At 39.0% G+C, this 14,557-nt stretch overlaps 1 protein-coding gene and 1 pseudogene across 1 annotated transcript in view; one reads left to right on the forward strand and one right to left on the reverse strand.

Moving 5' to 3' along the window:
• ADCY10 (adenylate cyclase 10) overlaps positions 1–14,557 on the forward strand; it is a 194,853-nt gene that overhangs the window by 34,864 nt on the left and 145,432 nt on the right. The window contains exon 8 of the mRNA XM_049881318.1: positions 4,070–4,261. Within this exon, the coding sequence (XP_049737275.1) occupies positions 4,070–4,261 (192 nt within the window). The remainder of the gene's footprint in view (positions 1–4,069; positions 4,262–14,557) is intronic.
• Positions 12,125–12,243, reverse strand: LOC126074207 (uncharacterized; annotated as a pseudogene).

Genomic DNA, 14,557 nt, shown 5'->3' on the forward strand with positions numbered 1-14,557 from the left:
CATCAGCCAAGTTAACAAAAGAAAACCAGGAGAGGAAGCAAATAACCCAAATAAGAAATGAAATAGGGGACATTACAACAGACCCAACTGAAATAAAAAGGATCATAACAGAGTACTATGAAAAACTGTACTCCAACAAATTTGAAGATCTACAGGAAATGGACAAATTTCTAGAAACACACTACCTACCTAAACTAACACGAAGAGAGGTAGAAAAACTAAACAGACCCGTAACAAAAGAAAAGATTGAAGCGGTAATAAACTCCCCCCAAACCCCCTAAAAGAAAACCCTGTCATGCACGGCTTCACTGAGGAATTCTACCAACCATTCAGAGAAGACCTCACACCAATGCTACTCAAAGTATTTCAGAGCATAGAAAAGAAGGGAACACTTTTGAACTCATTCTTTGAGGCCAGCATAACCCTGATACCAAAGCCAGGCACAGACACCACAAGGAAGGAAAATACAGACCAATATCCCTCATGACTATAGATGCAAAAATTCTCAACAAAACTCTAACCAATAAAATTCAACAGCATATCAAAGAAGTAATACATCATGACCAAGTAGGATTCATACCAGTTATGCAAGGATAGTTCAACATCAGCAAACCAATCAATGTAATCCACCACATAAATAAAAGAATCACATGATCATCTCAATTGACGCAGAAAAGGCATTTGACAAAGTCCGACACCAATTCCTGATAAAACTCTCAGCCATATAGGAATAGAAGGGAAATTTCTCAACATAATAAAAGGCATTTCTACTAAACTAACAGCCAGCATTCTTAATGGAATGAGACTGAAAGCATTTCCCTAGAGTATGGGAACAGATAAGTATGCCCTTTATCACCACTCTTATTCAACATTGTACTGGAAGCTAGAGTAATAGAGAAAATAAATTAATAAAGGGCATCCAGATTGGTAAAGAAGAGGTAAAGCTCCCCCTATTTGAAGATGATATTATCCTATGCAAAGAAAACCCCAAAGAATCCACAAAAGCTACTGGAACTGATAGAAGATTTCAGTAAAGTAGTAGGATACAAGATTAATATATAAAAATTAGTTGGATTCCTTTACATCAACAAAGAGAACTTTGAAAAGGAAATCAATACCATTTACAAGAGCCCTCCAAAAGATAAAATACTTAGGAATAGATCTAACCAGGAACGTAAAAGACCTATACAAAAAAAAAAAAAAAAAAAAAACTATAAAACAGTACTATAAGAAACCAAAAGAGACATACATAAATGGAAAAACATACCATGCTTATGGATAGGAAGACTCAACATTGTGAAAATGTCAATACTACCCAAAGCAATTTATAGATAAAATGCAATCCTGATCCAAATTCCAACAGCATTCTTAAATGAGATGGAGAAACCAATCACCAACTTTATATGGAAAGGGAAGAGACCCCGGATAAGTAAAGCATTATTGAAGAAGAAGAACGAAGTCGGGTCCTCACACTACCTGATTTTAGAACCTACTATACAGCCACAGTAGCAAAACAGCCTGGTAGTGGCACAGCAACAGACACATAGACCAATGGAACAGAATTGAGAACCCAGATGTAAATTTATCCACCTATAGGCAGTTGATTTTTGACAAAGGCTCAAAGTCCACTAAATGGAGGAAGACAATCTGTTCAACAAAAGGTGCTGGCAAAACTGGATTTCCATCTGTGAAAAAATGAAACATGACCCATACCTCACATCATGCACAAAAAATAACTCAAGATGGATGAAAGACCTAAATAAAAAAAAAAAAAAAATAGAAAACCTAAAACAAAGAAAAAATAGGGACAATGCTAGGGGCCCTAATACTTGGCATAAATACAATACAAACCATAACTAATGATGCTTAAACACCAGAAAATAAACTAGATAACTGGAAGCTCCTAAAAATTAAACACACTCATCAAAAGATATTACCAAAAGAGTAAAAAGAGAACCTCCAGACTGGGAACAAATTTTTGGCTACAACATATCTGACAAGGGCTTAATCTGTAAAGCTGATTGAATATTTTAGCACCTCAAGAGCAAAGAGACAAATAATCCAATTAAAAAATGGACAAAAGATATTAACAGACACTTCACCAAAGAAGACATTCAGGTGGCTAGCAGACAAATGAGGAAATGCTGGTGATCATTTAGCCATTAGAGAAATGCAAACCAAAACCACAATGAGATAACATCTCACCCAACATTACTGTCATTAAACTGTAAAACTGAAAATAAGGAATGTTGGAGAGGCTGCGGGGAGACTGGAATTCTTCTGAACTGTTGGTGGGAATGTAAAATGTTACAGCCAACTTGGAAAACGGTATGGTGATTTCTTAAATAGCTAGAAATAGAAATGTCATACAATTCACCAATCTCATTCCTAGGAATATATCCTAAAGGAGTAAGAGCGACACATGAATAGATATATGCACAGCCATGTTCACTGCAGCACTGTTCACAATAGCAAAAAATGGAGTCAGCCTAAGTGCCCATCAACAGAGGAGTGGATAAACAAATTAGGGCACATACACACTATGGAATACTACACAAGGATAAAGAACAATGATGAATCCACGAAACATATCAAAACATGGATGAATCTGGAGGGCATCATGCTAGTGAAATAAGTCAATCACAAAAGGACAAATATTATATGAGACCACTATCATAATAACCCAAGAAAAGGTTGAGGCACAGAAAAAAACAATCTTTGATGGTTATGAGGGAGGAGAGGGCTAGGGAGGGAAAATTACTAAGTAGAGAACAGACAGGTGTTAACTTTGGTGAAGGAAAAATGGCACACAATATAGGGGAATTCGGCACAACTTGACCAAGACAAAGTCGTAGAAGCTTCCTAGACATATCCAAACACCTTGAGAGACTGAGTAAATACAATTGACTGGGGACTGTGGTCTTGGGGAATATCTAGGTCAACTGGCATAACATAGCTTGTAAAGAGAATGTTCTACATCCTATCTTGGTGAGTAGCGCCTGGGATCTTAAAAGGTTGTGAGTGGCCATCTAAGATACTGCTATTGGTCCCCATCCCATCTGGAGCAAGGGAGAATGAAGAAAACCAAAAACACAAGAAAAATATTAGTCCAAAGGACTGTTGGGGCACGTGAACCACAGCCTCCAACCAGCCTGAGCCCAGAAGAATTAAATGGAGCCTGGCTACCACCACTGACCACTCAGACAGGGATCATAACATAGGGTCCCGGATAGAGCAAAATTCAACATCACAATGAAAGACCAGACTTACTGGTCTGACAGAGACTGGAGGAGCCCCAAGACTATGGCCCCCGGGCACCTTGCTAACTCAGAACTGAAGCCACTCCAGAAGTCCACCTTTCAGCCAAAGATTAGAGAGGTCTATAAAACAAACAATAACACATGTGACAAATGTACTTCTTAGTTTAGTCATATATACGAGACCAAATGGGCAACACCTGCCCAAAAACAAAGACCAGAAGGCAGGAAGGGACAGGAAAACTGAATGAATGGACACAGGGAACCTGTGGTGGAAAAGGGAATAGTGCTGACCCATTGCAGGGACTGCAACCAATGTCACAAAATAATTTTTGTTCAAATTTTTAAGTGAGGAACTAATTTACACTATAAACTTTCACTTAAAACACAATAATATAAAAAGTATTAGGTTGAATTACTTGGCCTGCTATTCTTTGCCCAAACTATAAATATAAAAGAGCAAAGAGGAACAGTTCTTTCAGTTATTGTGATGGCTCATATTGGCATGAGAAAGCTAGCACTTTGGGCAAGAGAGTGGTTTTTGGCCAAAAAATAACAAGTGGTAGTTGGCCAAAAAATTTCAAGTCCCCAATGAAAGAGATTTTAATAGTACATCCATTTCCATCTGCTCCACTCCAAGCTGGCTCTGCCATGTGGTAACTGACATCCTGATAACTTCAGCTTCCCCAGAAAATCTCAAAACACCACTTTCCTTCTGGTGATGATTTGTAGTATGGGGGTGGGAATGGCCTCATGAGGAAGGAGCCACTGCCTTGCACACATGCTAAGGAAAGCTTCTTTCTACCTTGCAGATTGATGACAAACAGCTTCGGGGTTATTTGTCTGAGCTTCGCCCAGTGACAATTGTGTTCGTGAACCTGATGTTCAGGGACCATGACAAACCAGAAGACATAGGCCAGGCCATCCAGGATGCTTGTGTGCACATCACTTCTGTCTTGAGGGTATTCCGAGGCCAAATCAATAAAGTCTTCATGTTTGACAAGGTAAATGTGAGCTAAGGAATGGGAACATAACAATAGTTTGACGTCAGCATTCATGCCTAGGGATGTTAGTGTGATGGAGGGAATAAACACTAGAGACTTAGTGTAGAAATATCAGACTTTATTTATAATTATAATGATAGCTTACCTGGCAGATATGGCACTTCCTATGTGCCAGAAATTGTTAACACTTTACGTAATGTTAACTCATTTTGTCCCCATGACTACTCTAAGAGGTAGATGTTCTTGTTATTATCCCAATTTTATACATGAGGATGCTAAGACAAGGCAAGATCAGGTTTTGCTGATGGTCATTCATCTAGTAAATCATGGGGCTGAAATTCAAACCCAGGCTGTCTGCCTTCCCAGTCTGCGCTCTTAACCACTATGCTCAACTTCCTCTCACTATACATATAAGTATTTCTAATGTCTAATCCATCTACCAGTGATTTTAGGTCATGTGTCTAATAACATTCACACCCCAGAAGCTTGTTTCTGGTAACCCCCACCTGCCATATCTGCACCTCTAGTTCCTCTTTTATTTCTATGCCTGGTTCACCTCCAAGTTCCCAGTGTTTTTAATCTACTCTTAATCAAGTCAAAGAAAAATCATATAACTACCCGAAGTGTTAGTAAGAACTAGTTCTCCATCTTGAGTATTTTTATCTCTTAAAAGCAGATTACTTAATTACTGCCCCTCACCTCCACTCATTCACAGATTCGATAAGCGATTATTGAGTATTTTTTATAAGGTGGGCAGCAAAGGTGAATAACTCACATACATTATTACACACCAAGTAGAAAGACTAAATTCTGTATGAGAAGAATAAACCCTGTGCTATGAGAGTCCTGAGGGACTGATTAATTCCTGCCTGGCAAGCTAAAGTATCTTTTCATTATTCATTCATTTTCATAAGAAAAGAGGATAGAATCTAAGAGGACAGCCTTTGGTGTCTTGAAGACATGGTTCCAACATTCCCTAACTGTGTGACTTAAGCAAGTCTAAACTTTCCTGAGACTTGGTTTATTCATCTTTGCACTTGCCTCAAATGATTGTTGAAAGGATTAAATGATATAATGTGCCTGCAGCCATTGTTGCAGTGCCTAACTCACAGTTAATACTCAAATAATGAGAGCTGCTATTAGCATTGTGGAATTGAGTCAAAGGGAGCAGATTGAGTCAAATGGTCACTTTGTCAAGCAACTAGGCGAAATATCCAAGATATCCCAAGGAGTTATCCTCTAGTCTTAACACATATCTAGAATCAGGTCTTCCTCCCTCACTTCAAGGCATCCCAGGGAGGCAGAGCCAACATGGCGCCATGCGGAGCCAACAGAAGCACCGTGCTGCCTTCTGCAGCAAAGACCTGGAAAACTAAGTAAAACAGACACAAATGTCAATCCTGGAACCCTTAGCATCAAAAGAAGAGATAAAGTACTTGAGCAAGCGCCAAATAGAATAAGAAACTGACAGAGAACAAGGAGAGCTACAGAGTGGACGTCCCATACCAGCTAACGTGGCATGGCTTCACCATCTTGGACCTCAGCCACCAAAGAATGTGGACAGGGAGTACAAGAAGGCAACTTCATGGGTCTCCCAAAAGGATACAGAGCACCTGGTAATCAGGGATACATGCTCTCCTGCCCACAACTTTCTTCCCTCTGCATGGCCTCTGCTGCTTTCCAGTGGCCATGGTCTCTTGGCCAGAGAGACACCAGCTTACTGCTGCTCAGGTCCACCTGCCCCCCAGTGGCAGGCTCCCCAGAGCCATATATTTTTTATTTTTTTTGTTATTGTTTTTTGGCTTTTTTGTTTTTCTGTCACTCTCTCTTCCTTCCTTTCCTTTATCTCACCCAGTATCCCCATGTGCCTTCACCGCCACTTCTTGACAGGGCTGTGCTACACACTGCTCAGTTAGAGAGGCGATGGTATGGCCTCCCTGGTTCCATGCTGCCACCACTGGCAGGTTCCTACAGTACTATTTTTTTTTCCTGTTTCTTCTCTCTCTTTTACTTCCTTCTTTTCCTTTCTCCTGCCCACATAACCTTATGTACTGCCTCCCCCCATGTCTCAGTGGGCCAGGCTGCACTCCTCAGCTAGAGAGCCTCTGGCACATGGCCTCCTCAGGTCTCTGCCAACCCACAGGCCAGCTCCCTCAGTGCGATATTTTTTTTATTTTTATCTTTCCCCTTCTGCCTTTTCCTTCTCTCTCTCACCTAGGCCCTGTGCTGCCGTCACTCCTTTCTGAGGGGCCATGCTGCACTGCTCAGTGAGAGAGATACCAGCTCACCAGCACCTCAGTTCCACCCTCCCCCAACAGCTGTCTCCCTTAGCACTGTATTTATTTTGTTGTTGTTTTTGTTTTTTTTTCTCCTTTCTCTTTCTTTCCTTTCCTTTCTCCCCCCTGCCTAGCCCTATGTGCCACATACATCCCTTCTTAACAGGCTGAGCTGCAAAGCTCAGCTAGAGAGCCACTGGCACACGGCCTCCCCAGGTCTGCGCTGCCCCCGTGTGCCAAATCCTACTGCATTGCCATTTTATTTACTTTTTTCCTTCATTCTTTTTTACTTCTATTTCTCTCCCTTCTTTCTTTAACCCATTTAGCTCTGCACATCACAACTTCTCCCTTCCCTCCTTTCTATATGCACTGTGCACCTAGCGTGATATTTCAGAGTAGCATAGGCAGGAACCCCAGACTCTGCCCCACACTGTCCCCAACCCCACACTGTCAGCCCCAGTTGGTGCTGCAAATGACCCATCTCTTCCCCTCCCCCTGCTGGACCTGTCCTGCTGCACAATAGCTGACCTGCTGACCTGCACAAGGTGGTAAGAAGTATGCCCACAGATGAACAAGCAACAAAACACACCCAGCCCACTTGCCAAGACATAACGAAATAAAACCAAAAACAGAATGAAACAAATAAATCTACAATCAATAAACAAAATAACTCTTGAATATCCTGGAGACAGCAGATGATATCAAACGTATTAAAAAAAAAAAAACAGGATAGAATGGCTCCAGAAAGCAACCAAAATAAAACACCAGATGACCTCCAGGTAGAAGAAAAGGGCATTGGAACAACCTGATAGGGAATTCAAAAGTATAATATTCAGGGCTCTTGAAGAGATTAGGAAAGAGATGAAGGAAAACGTAGATAAAAAATAGAAAAAATCAGAAAATACAGACAAAATCAGGGAAAACACATACACAGCAATGGAAGAATTCAGGAAAATAATACAGGAACAAAATTTCAAAATAAACAACTAGAAATCATACAAAAAATAAGAGAAATCCAAAAGATAAACAACAAGATTTCAGAAATGGACAGTGCAATAGAAGGTTTTAGGAGCAAATTTGAAAAAATGGAAGACAAGATATGCAAAATTGAAAACAAATCTTTGGATACCACTTTGAGGAAAAATCAGACAAAAGAATGAAGAAAACCTGAGAATCATGAGGGATACAACAAAAGCAAAAAGTTGTACGTGGTCTGAGTTCCATAAAGAGGGAGAAAATGGGAAACACAAAATCATTGAAAAATTGCTGACAGAAAATTCCCTAATATCATGAGAGATGAGAAGCTGACCATCCAATCAACTCAACAAACTCCATATAGGGTAGACCCCAAAATGAAATAACCAAGACATAATCAGTCACCAAAACCAATGACAAAGAAAGAATCCTGAGAGCAGCTTGAGAAAAACAAAAAGTCATATACAAACGGGAATCAATAAGACTAAGCTCTGATTACTTGGCAGAAACCATGCAGGCAGGAAGGCCACAGGATGACATATATAAAACCTTGAAAGAAAAAAAATTGCTGAGCAAGAATAGTATATCCTGCAAAACTCACTCTATATAATGGCAAAATTAGGACATTTCCAGATAAAAAGATATTAACGGAATATGTAAAATCAAAACCAAATTTGCAAGATGTATTAAAGGGAGTCCTTTAATTAGAGAACAAACATCAGACAACAACCTAAATATAGGACCCAGGAGAGCCTCAACCAGATACCAACCTAGGTAATGAGCTCTCAAGGATAAACCAAAACTAAAAGATTAACAACAGGGAACCAGAGATGTCAATCTATAAATGACAACAACATCAGCACAATAAAAGAGGGAACAAGCAGTATAGGTATAGAACTTTAAAATGGAGAGGAAATCAAGGTGATATCAAGTAATAAAAGACTGGCTCAAACTTATGAAGATGGGGTAAATTTTAAGGTAACCACAAAGAAAGTTAAAAAACCTACTCAGCAAATAAGAAAAACATAAAGCCTCAGTACACAAAAAATCTACTAAAATGAAAGAAATGAAAAAAAAAAAATCCAAAAAGAAATTCAGCACAGAAGAATAAGAGGAACAAAGAAAACTTCAGTACCATTAAAAAAGCACTACAAAATGAGAACAAGAAACTCACACCTTTCAATAATCACATTGAACGAAAATGGCTACAACACACCCATGAAGATACAGAGTGACAGAACAGATTGAAAAAACAGGGCTCATCAATATGCTGTCTACAAGAAATAACATCTTAGACACAGAGACATGAATATATTACAGATTAAAGGATGGAAAAAAATATATCAAGCAAAGAGCAACCAAAAAAGAGCAGGAGTGGCAATACTAATCTCACATAAAATAGACTTTAAAACAAAATCCACCATAAGAGACAAGGAAGGAGATTATATCATGATTAAAGGGACAATCCACCATGAGGACATAACCATAATAAATATCTATGTACCCAATGATGGGGCTCCAAAATACCTAAAACAAACTCTAACAGCACTGAAAAGAAATATTGACAGTTCCACAATAATAGTAGGAGACTTCAACACACACTCTCAGTAAAGGACAGAATATCTGGAAAGAAACTCAACAAAGTTACGAAGACCTAAAGGCCACAATCAACCAGCTTGAGCTCACAGACATACATAGAACACTCCACCCAACAACTCCAAAGTATACATTCTTTTCCAACGCACATGAACGTTTTCCAGAATAGATCACTTGTTAGGCCACACAGCAACCCTCAACAAAATCCAAAAAATTGAGACAATACATAGCATCCTCTCAGATTATAATGCCATAAAAGTAGAAATTAATAGCAGGAAGAGTAAGGAAAAAAATCAAACAATTGGAAATTGAGTACCACCTTGCTTAAAAACCACTCGGTAATAGAAGAAATCAAAGACAGAATCAAAAATATTCTGAGAACCAAACTAGCATGAAAACACAGCATACCAAAACCTTTGGGACACAGCAAAGACAGTGCTCAGTGGTTGATTTATAACAATAGATGGACACATCAAAAAAGAAGAAAGGGACAAAATCAAAACGTTAGCTGTACAACTCAAACAAAAAGAAAGAGAACAGCAAAAGAAACCCACAGCCACCAGAAGAAAAGAAATAATAAAGGTCAAGCAGAAATAAATGAAATAGAGAATAGAAGAACAATAGAAAGAATCAAACAAAACCAAAAGTTGGCTTTTTAAAAGGATCAACAAAATCGACAAACCACTGGCCAAACTGACAAAAGAAAAAATGGAGAAAAAAAATGGAGAGGAAGCAAATAATGCAAATTTAAGAAATGAAATGGGGGACATTACAACACACCCAAGTGAAATAAAAAGGATCATAACAGAGTACTATGAAAAACTGTATCCCAACAAATTTGAAAATATACAGGAAATGGACAAATTTCTAGAAACACACTACTTACCTACACTAACACAAACGAAGCTAGAAAATATGAACAGACCTATAACAAGAGAAGAGATTAAAAAGATAATTTAAAAACTCCCAACAAAAAAAGCCGGATGGCTTTATTGAAGAATTCTACCAAACATTCAGAGATGAGCTCACACCAGTACTACTCAAACTATTTCAGGATATAGAAAAGGAAGAGATACTTCCAAAATCATTTTATGAAGCCAGTGTAACCCTGATACCAAAACCAGGCAACGACACCACAAAAAAACAAAAATTGTAGACCAATATCTCTCATGAATATAGATGCAAAAATTCTCAACAAAATTCTAGCCAATAGAATTCAACACCATTAAAAAAAAAAAAAACCCCTACCAAGTGGGATTTATACCAGGTATGCAAGGATGGCTCAACATTAGAAAATCAATCAGTGTAATGCACCACATAAATAAAACAAAAGAAAAGAATCACATGATCATCTCAGTCCACACAGAAAAGGCAAAGTTCAACACCCATTCCTGATAAAAGCTCTCAATAAAATAGGAATCGAATGGAACTTCCTCAGCATAATAAAGGGCATCTATACAAAACTAACAGAAAACATCATTCTCAATGGAGAGGGTCTGAAAACATTCCCCCTGAGCACAGGAACAAGACAAAGATGCCCTTTACCGTCATTCCTATTTAATGTTGTGCTGGAAATTCTAGCTAGAGCAGTAAGGCAAGAAAAAGAAATAAAGGGCATCCAGATTGGAAAGGAAGAAGTAAAACTATCACTATTTGTGGATGATATGATACTATACCAAAAGATTACACAAGAAAACTACTGGAACTAATAAATTCAGCAGAGTAGCAGGATATATATAAATGTACAAAAATCAGTTGGATTTCTATACACCAATAAAAAGAACTATGTAAAGAAAATAAGGAAAGAAATACCATTTATAATAATAGTCCCCCCCAAATTAAAATACTTAAGAATAAATTTAACCAGGCATGTAAAAGACCTATATAAAGAAGACTACAAAACATAACTGCAAGAAACCGAAAGAGACCTTCATTAATGGAAAAAAATACCATTCTCATGAATAGGTAGACTCAACATTGTGAAAATGTCAGTTCTACCCAAAGCAATCTACAAATACGATGCAGTTCTGATCCAAATACCAACAGCACTCTTTAAAGAGATGGAAAAATTAATTGCCCACTTTATATGGGAGGAAAGAGACCCAGATAAGTAAAGAACTATTGAAGGAGAGTAAAGTAGGAGGCCTCGCACTACCTGACCTCAGAACCTCCTAGACAGCTACAGTGGTCAAAACAGCCTGGTACTGGTCCAATGACAGAAACATTGACCAATGAAAGAGAATCAAGAACCCAGATATAAATCCATCCACCTACCATCACCTGATCCTCAATAACAGCCGAAAGTCCACTAAATGGGGAAAAAACAGTCTTTTTAACAAATGGTGCTGGCAAAACAGGATGTATATCTGTAAAAAAATGAAACAGGACCCATACCTCACACCATACAAAAAAACTAATTCAAAATGGATCAAAGACCTAACTATAAAACCAAAAACTATAAAGATCACAGAAAAAAAAAAATATGTTCAATGCTAGAGGCCCTAATACACAGCATAAATAGGATACAAACCATAATTAACAATACACAAACACGAGAAGATAAGCTAGATAACTGGGATCTTCTAAAAATTAAACACTAATGCTTATCAAGATTTCACCAAAACAGTAAAAAGAGAACTTACAGACCGGGGAAAAAAATTCGGCTATGACAAATCCAACAAAAGTCTAATCTCTAAAATTTACAGGAAAATCCAACACCTCTACAACAAAAAGACAAATAATCCAATTAAAAAATGGGCAAAGGATATGAACAGACACTTCACCAAAGAAGATAGTCAGGGAGCTAACAGACACCTGAGGAAATGCTCGTGATCATTAATCATTAAAACCAAAAAACCCAAACCTGTTGCTGTCGAATCGATTCCAACTCATAGTGACCCTAGAGGACAGAGTAGAACTGCTCCATAGGGTTTCCAATGAGCAGCTCATGGATTCGAACTGCCAACCTTTTTGTTAGCAGCTGAGCTCTTAGCCACTATACCACTAAGGCTCCAAAAGCCTATGGCACCTGGTATTCCTAGGCAGTCTCCCATTTGAGTACTAACCAGGCCCAACCCTGATTAGCTTCCAAGATCAGATAAGATCAGGCGAATTCTGGGTGGTATGGCAATACTAGCCGTTAGAGAAATGCAAGTCAAAACTACGATGAGATACCATCTCACCCTGACTTTACTGACACCAATCAAAAAAACAGGAAATGACAAATGTTGGAGAGGCTGTGAGAAGATTGGAACTCTTATGCCCTGCTAGTGGGAAAGTAAAATGGTACAATCATTTTGAAAATGATACGGTGCTGCCTTAAAAAGCTAGAAATAGAACTACCATATGATATAGTAATCCCACTCCTAGGAATATATTCTAGACAAATGAGAGCTGTTACACGAAAAGATACATGTATACCCATGTTCACTGCAGCATTATTCACAATAGCAAAAAGATGGAAACAACCTAAGTGCCCATCAACAGATAAATGGATAAACAAATTATGGTAAATACACTCAATGGAATACTCTGCAAGGATGAAGAACAATAATGAATCTACGCCACATCTCACAACATGGATGAATCTGGAGGGTATTATGCTGAGTGAAATAAGTCAATCGCAAAAGGACAAATATTGTCTGAGACCACTAATATAAAAACTTATGAAAAGGTTTACACACAGAAAGAAACAATCTTTGATGGTTACAGGGGAGGGGAGCAATGGGGAGGGAAAAACACTAACTAGACAATAGATAAGTAGTAACTTTGGTGAAGGGTAAGACAGTACACAATACTGGGGAAGCCAGTACGTCTTGACCAAGGCAAGGTCATGAATGCTTCGTAGACACATCCAGACTCCTGAGGAACCTAATTACTGGGCTGAGGGCTGGGGACCATGATCTCGTGGGACATCTAGCTCAATTGGCATAACATAGTTTATAAAGAAAATGTTCTACATCTTATTTTGGTGAGTAGATTCTGGGGTCTTAAAAGCTTGTGAGAGGCCGTTTAAGATACTCCACTTGTCCCATCCTCTCTGGAGCAAGGATGAATGAAGAAAACCAAAGACACAAGGAAAGATCAGTCCAAAGGACTACAACTACTACAGACTCCACCAAACTGAGTCCAGCACGAGATGGTGTCTGGCTACCACCACTGACTGCCCTGACAGGGATCAAAGTAGAGGGTCCAGACAGAGAAAAATGTAGAACAAAATTCTAACTCACAAAGACGAGACTTACTGGTCTGACAGAGACTGGAGAAACCCCAAGTGCATGGCCCCTAGACAACATTTTAACACAGTATTGAAGTCATTGCTGATGTTCACCCTTCAGCCAAAGATTAGACAAGGCCATAAAACAAAATGAGACTAAATGGGCGCACCAGCTCAGGGGCAAGGATGAGAAGGCAGGAGGGAACAGGAAAGCTGGACAAATGGAAATGGGGAACCCAAAGTTGAGAAGAGGAGAGTGTTAACATATCACAGGGCTGTCAAGCAATGTCACAAAAGAATGTGTGTATTAATTGTTTAATGAGAAATGAATTTGCTCTGTAAATCTTCATCTAAAGCACACGCATACACAAGACTGAGCCAGCCCATTTTAGGATCTGACACTTGGTCATATTCTTTTTAGAGATTTTTTTACTTGCTGTCTAGTTAATTCCAACTCATACATCCCCATGTGTATCAGAGTAGAACTGTGCTTCGTAGGGTTTTCAATGGCTGATTTTTTGGAAGTAGATCAACAGGCCTTTTTTCTGAGGCACATCTGGGTGGACTTGAACTTTTGGTTATCAGTTGAGTGCATTAACCATTTGTACCACTCAGGGACTCCAAATATAACATTAACCAACCCCAAAAAACCCACTGCTGTCAGGTCAATTCTGACCCATAGTGACCCGGTAGGGTTTCCAAGGCTGTAAATCTCAATGGAAGCAGAATGCCACGTCTTTCTGCTGCAGAGCCCTGGTGGTTTCAAACCACTGACCTTTCGGTTAGCAGTCAATTGCTTTAACCACCGCACCACCGGGGCTCCTCTGTATAACATTAGTCCTTTTAGTAGCCAAAACCTTGGTAGGTCTATATAATATCCATTTTCGGATCGAGAAACTGGGGTTTATAGAGTATAATTGACTTACTCAAATTTCCACAGTTGGGAAGTGGCCTGAGAACACAGATTTTGTGAATCTGGAGCTGGGACTTTTCCACTGCCCAGTGCTGCTTCTTAGACTTCAGACCTTGGCCACAGGAGAGCGTAGACAGGACAGTGCACACAGATTGCTCAGTATAACTCCTTCTCACCTCTAGAGCAAAAGTAAGGCCTTCTCCAGGGCTCAACGCCTACAGTTAATGATGGACCAGAAGTTTATATATATAAAGTTTACTAAACGTAAAATAGGCGTGAGAGAAATCACGATGAAGCCTGATTCAGAAAGTGAAAATTAC

The sequence above is a fragment of the Elephas maximus genome, chromosome 3 (assembly GCF_024166365.1).
Source record: "Elephas maximus indicus isolate mEleMax1 chromosome 3, mEleMax1 primary haplotype, whole genome shotgun sequence".
Lineage (NCBI taxonomy): Eukaryota > Metazoa > Chordata > Mammalia > Proboscidea > Elephantidae > Elephas > Elephas maximus.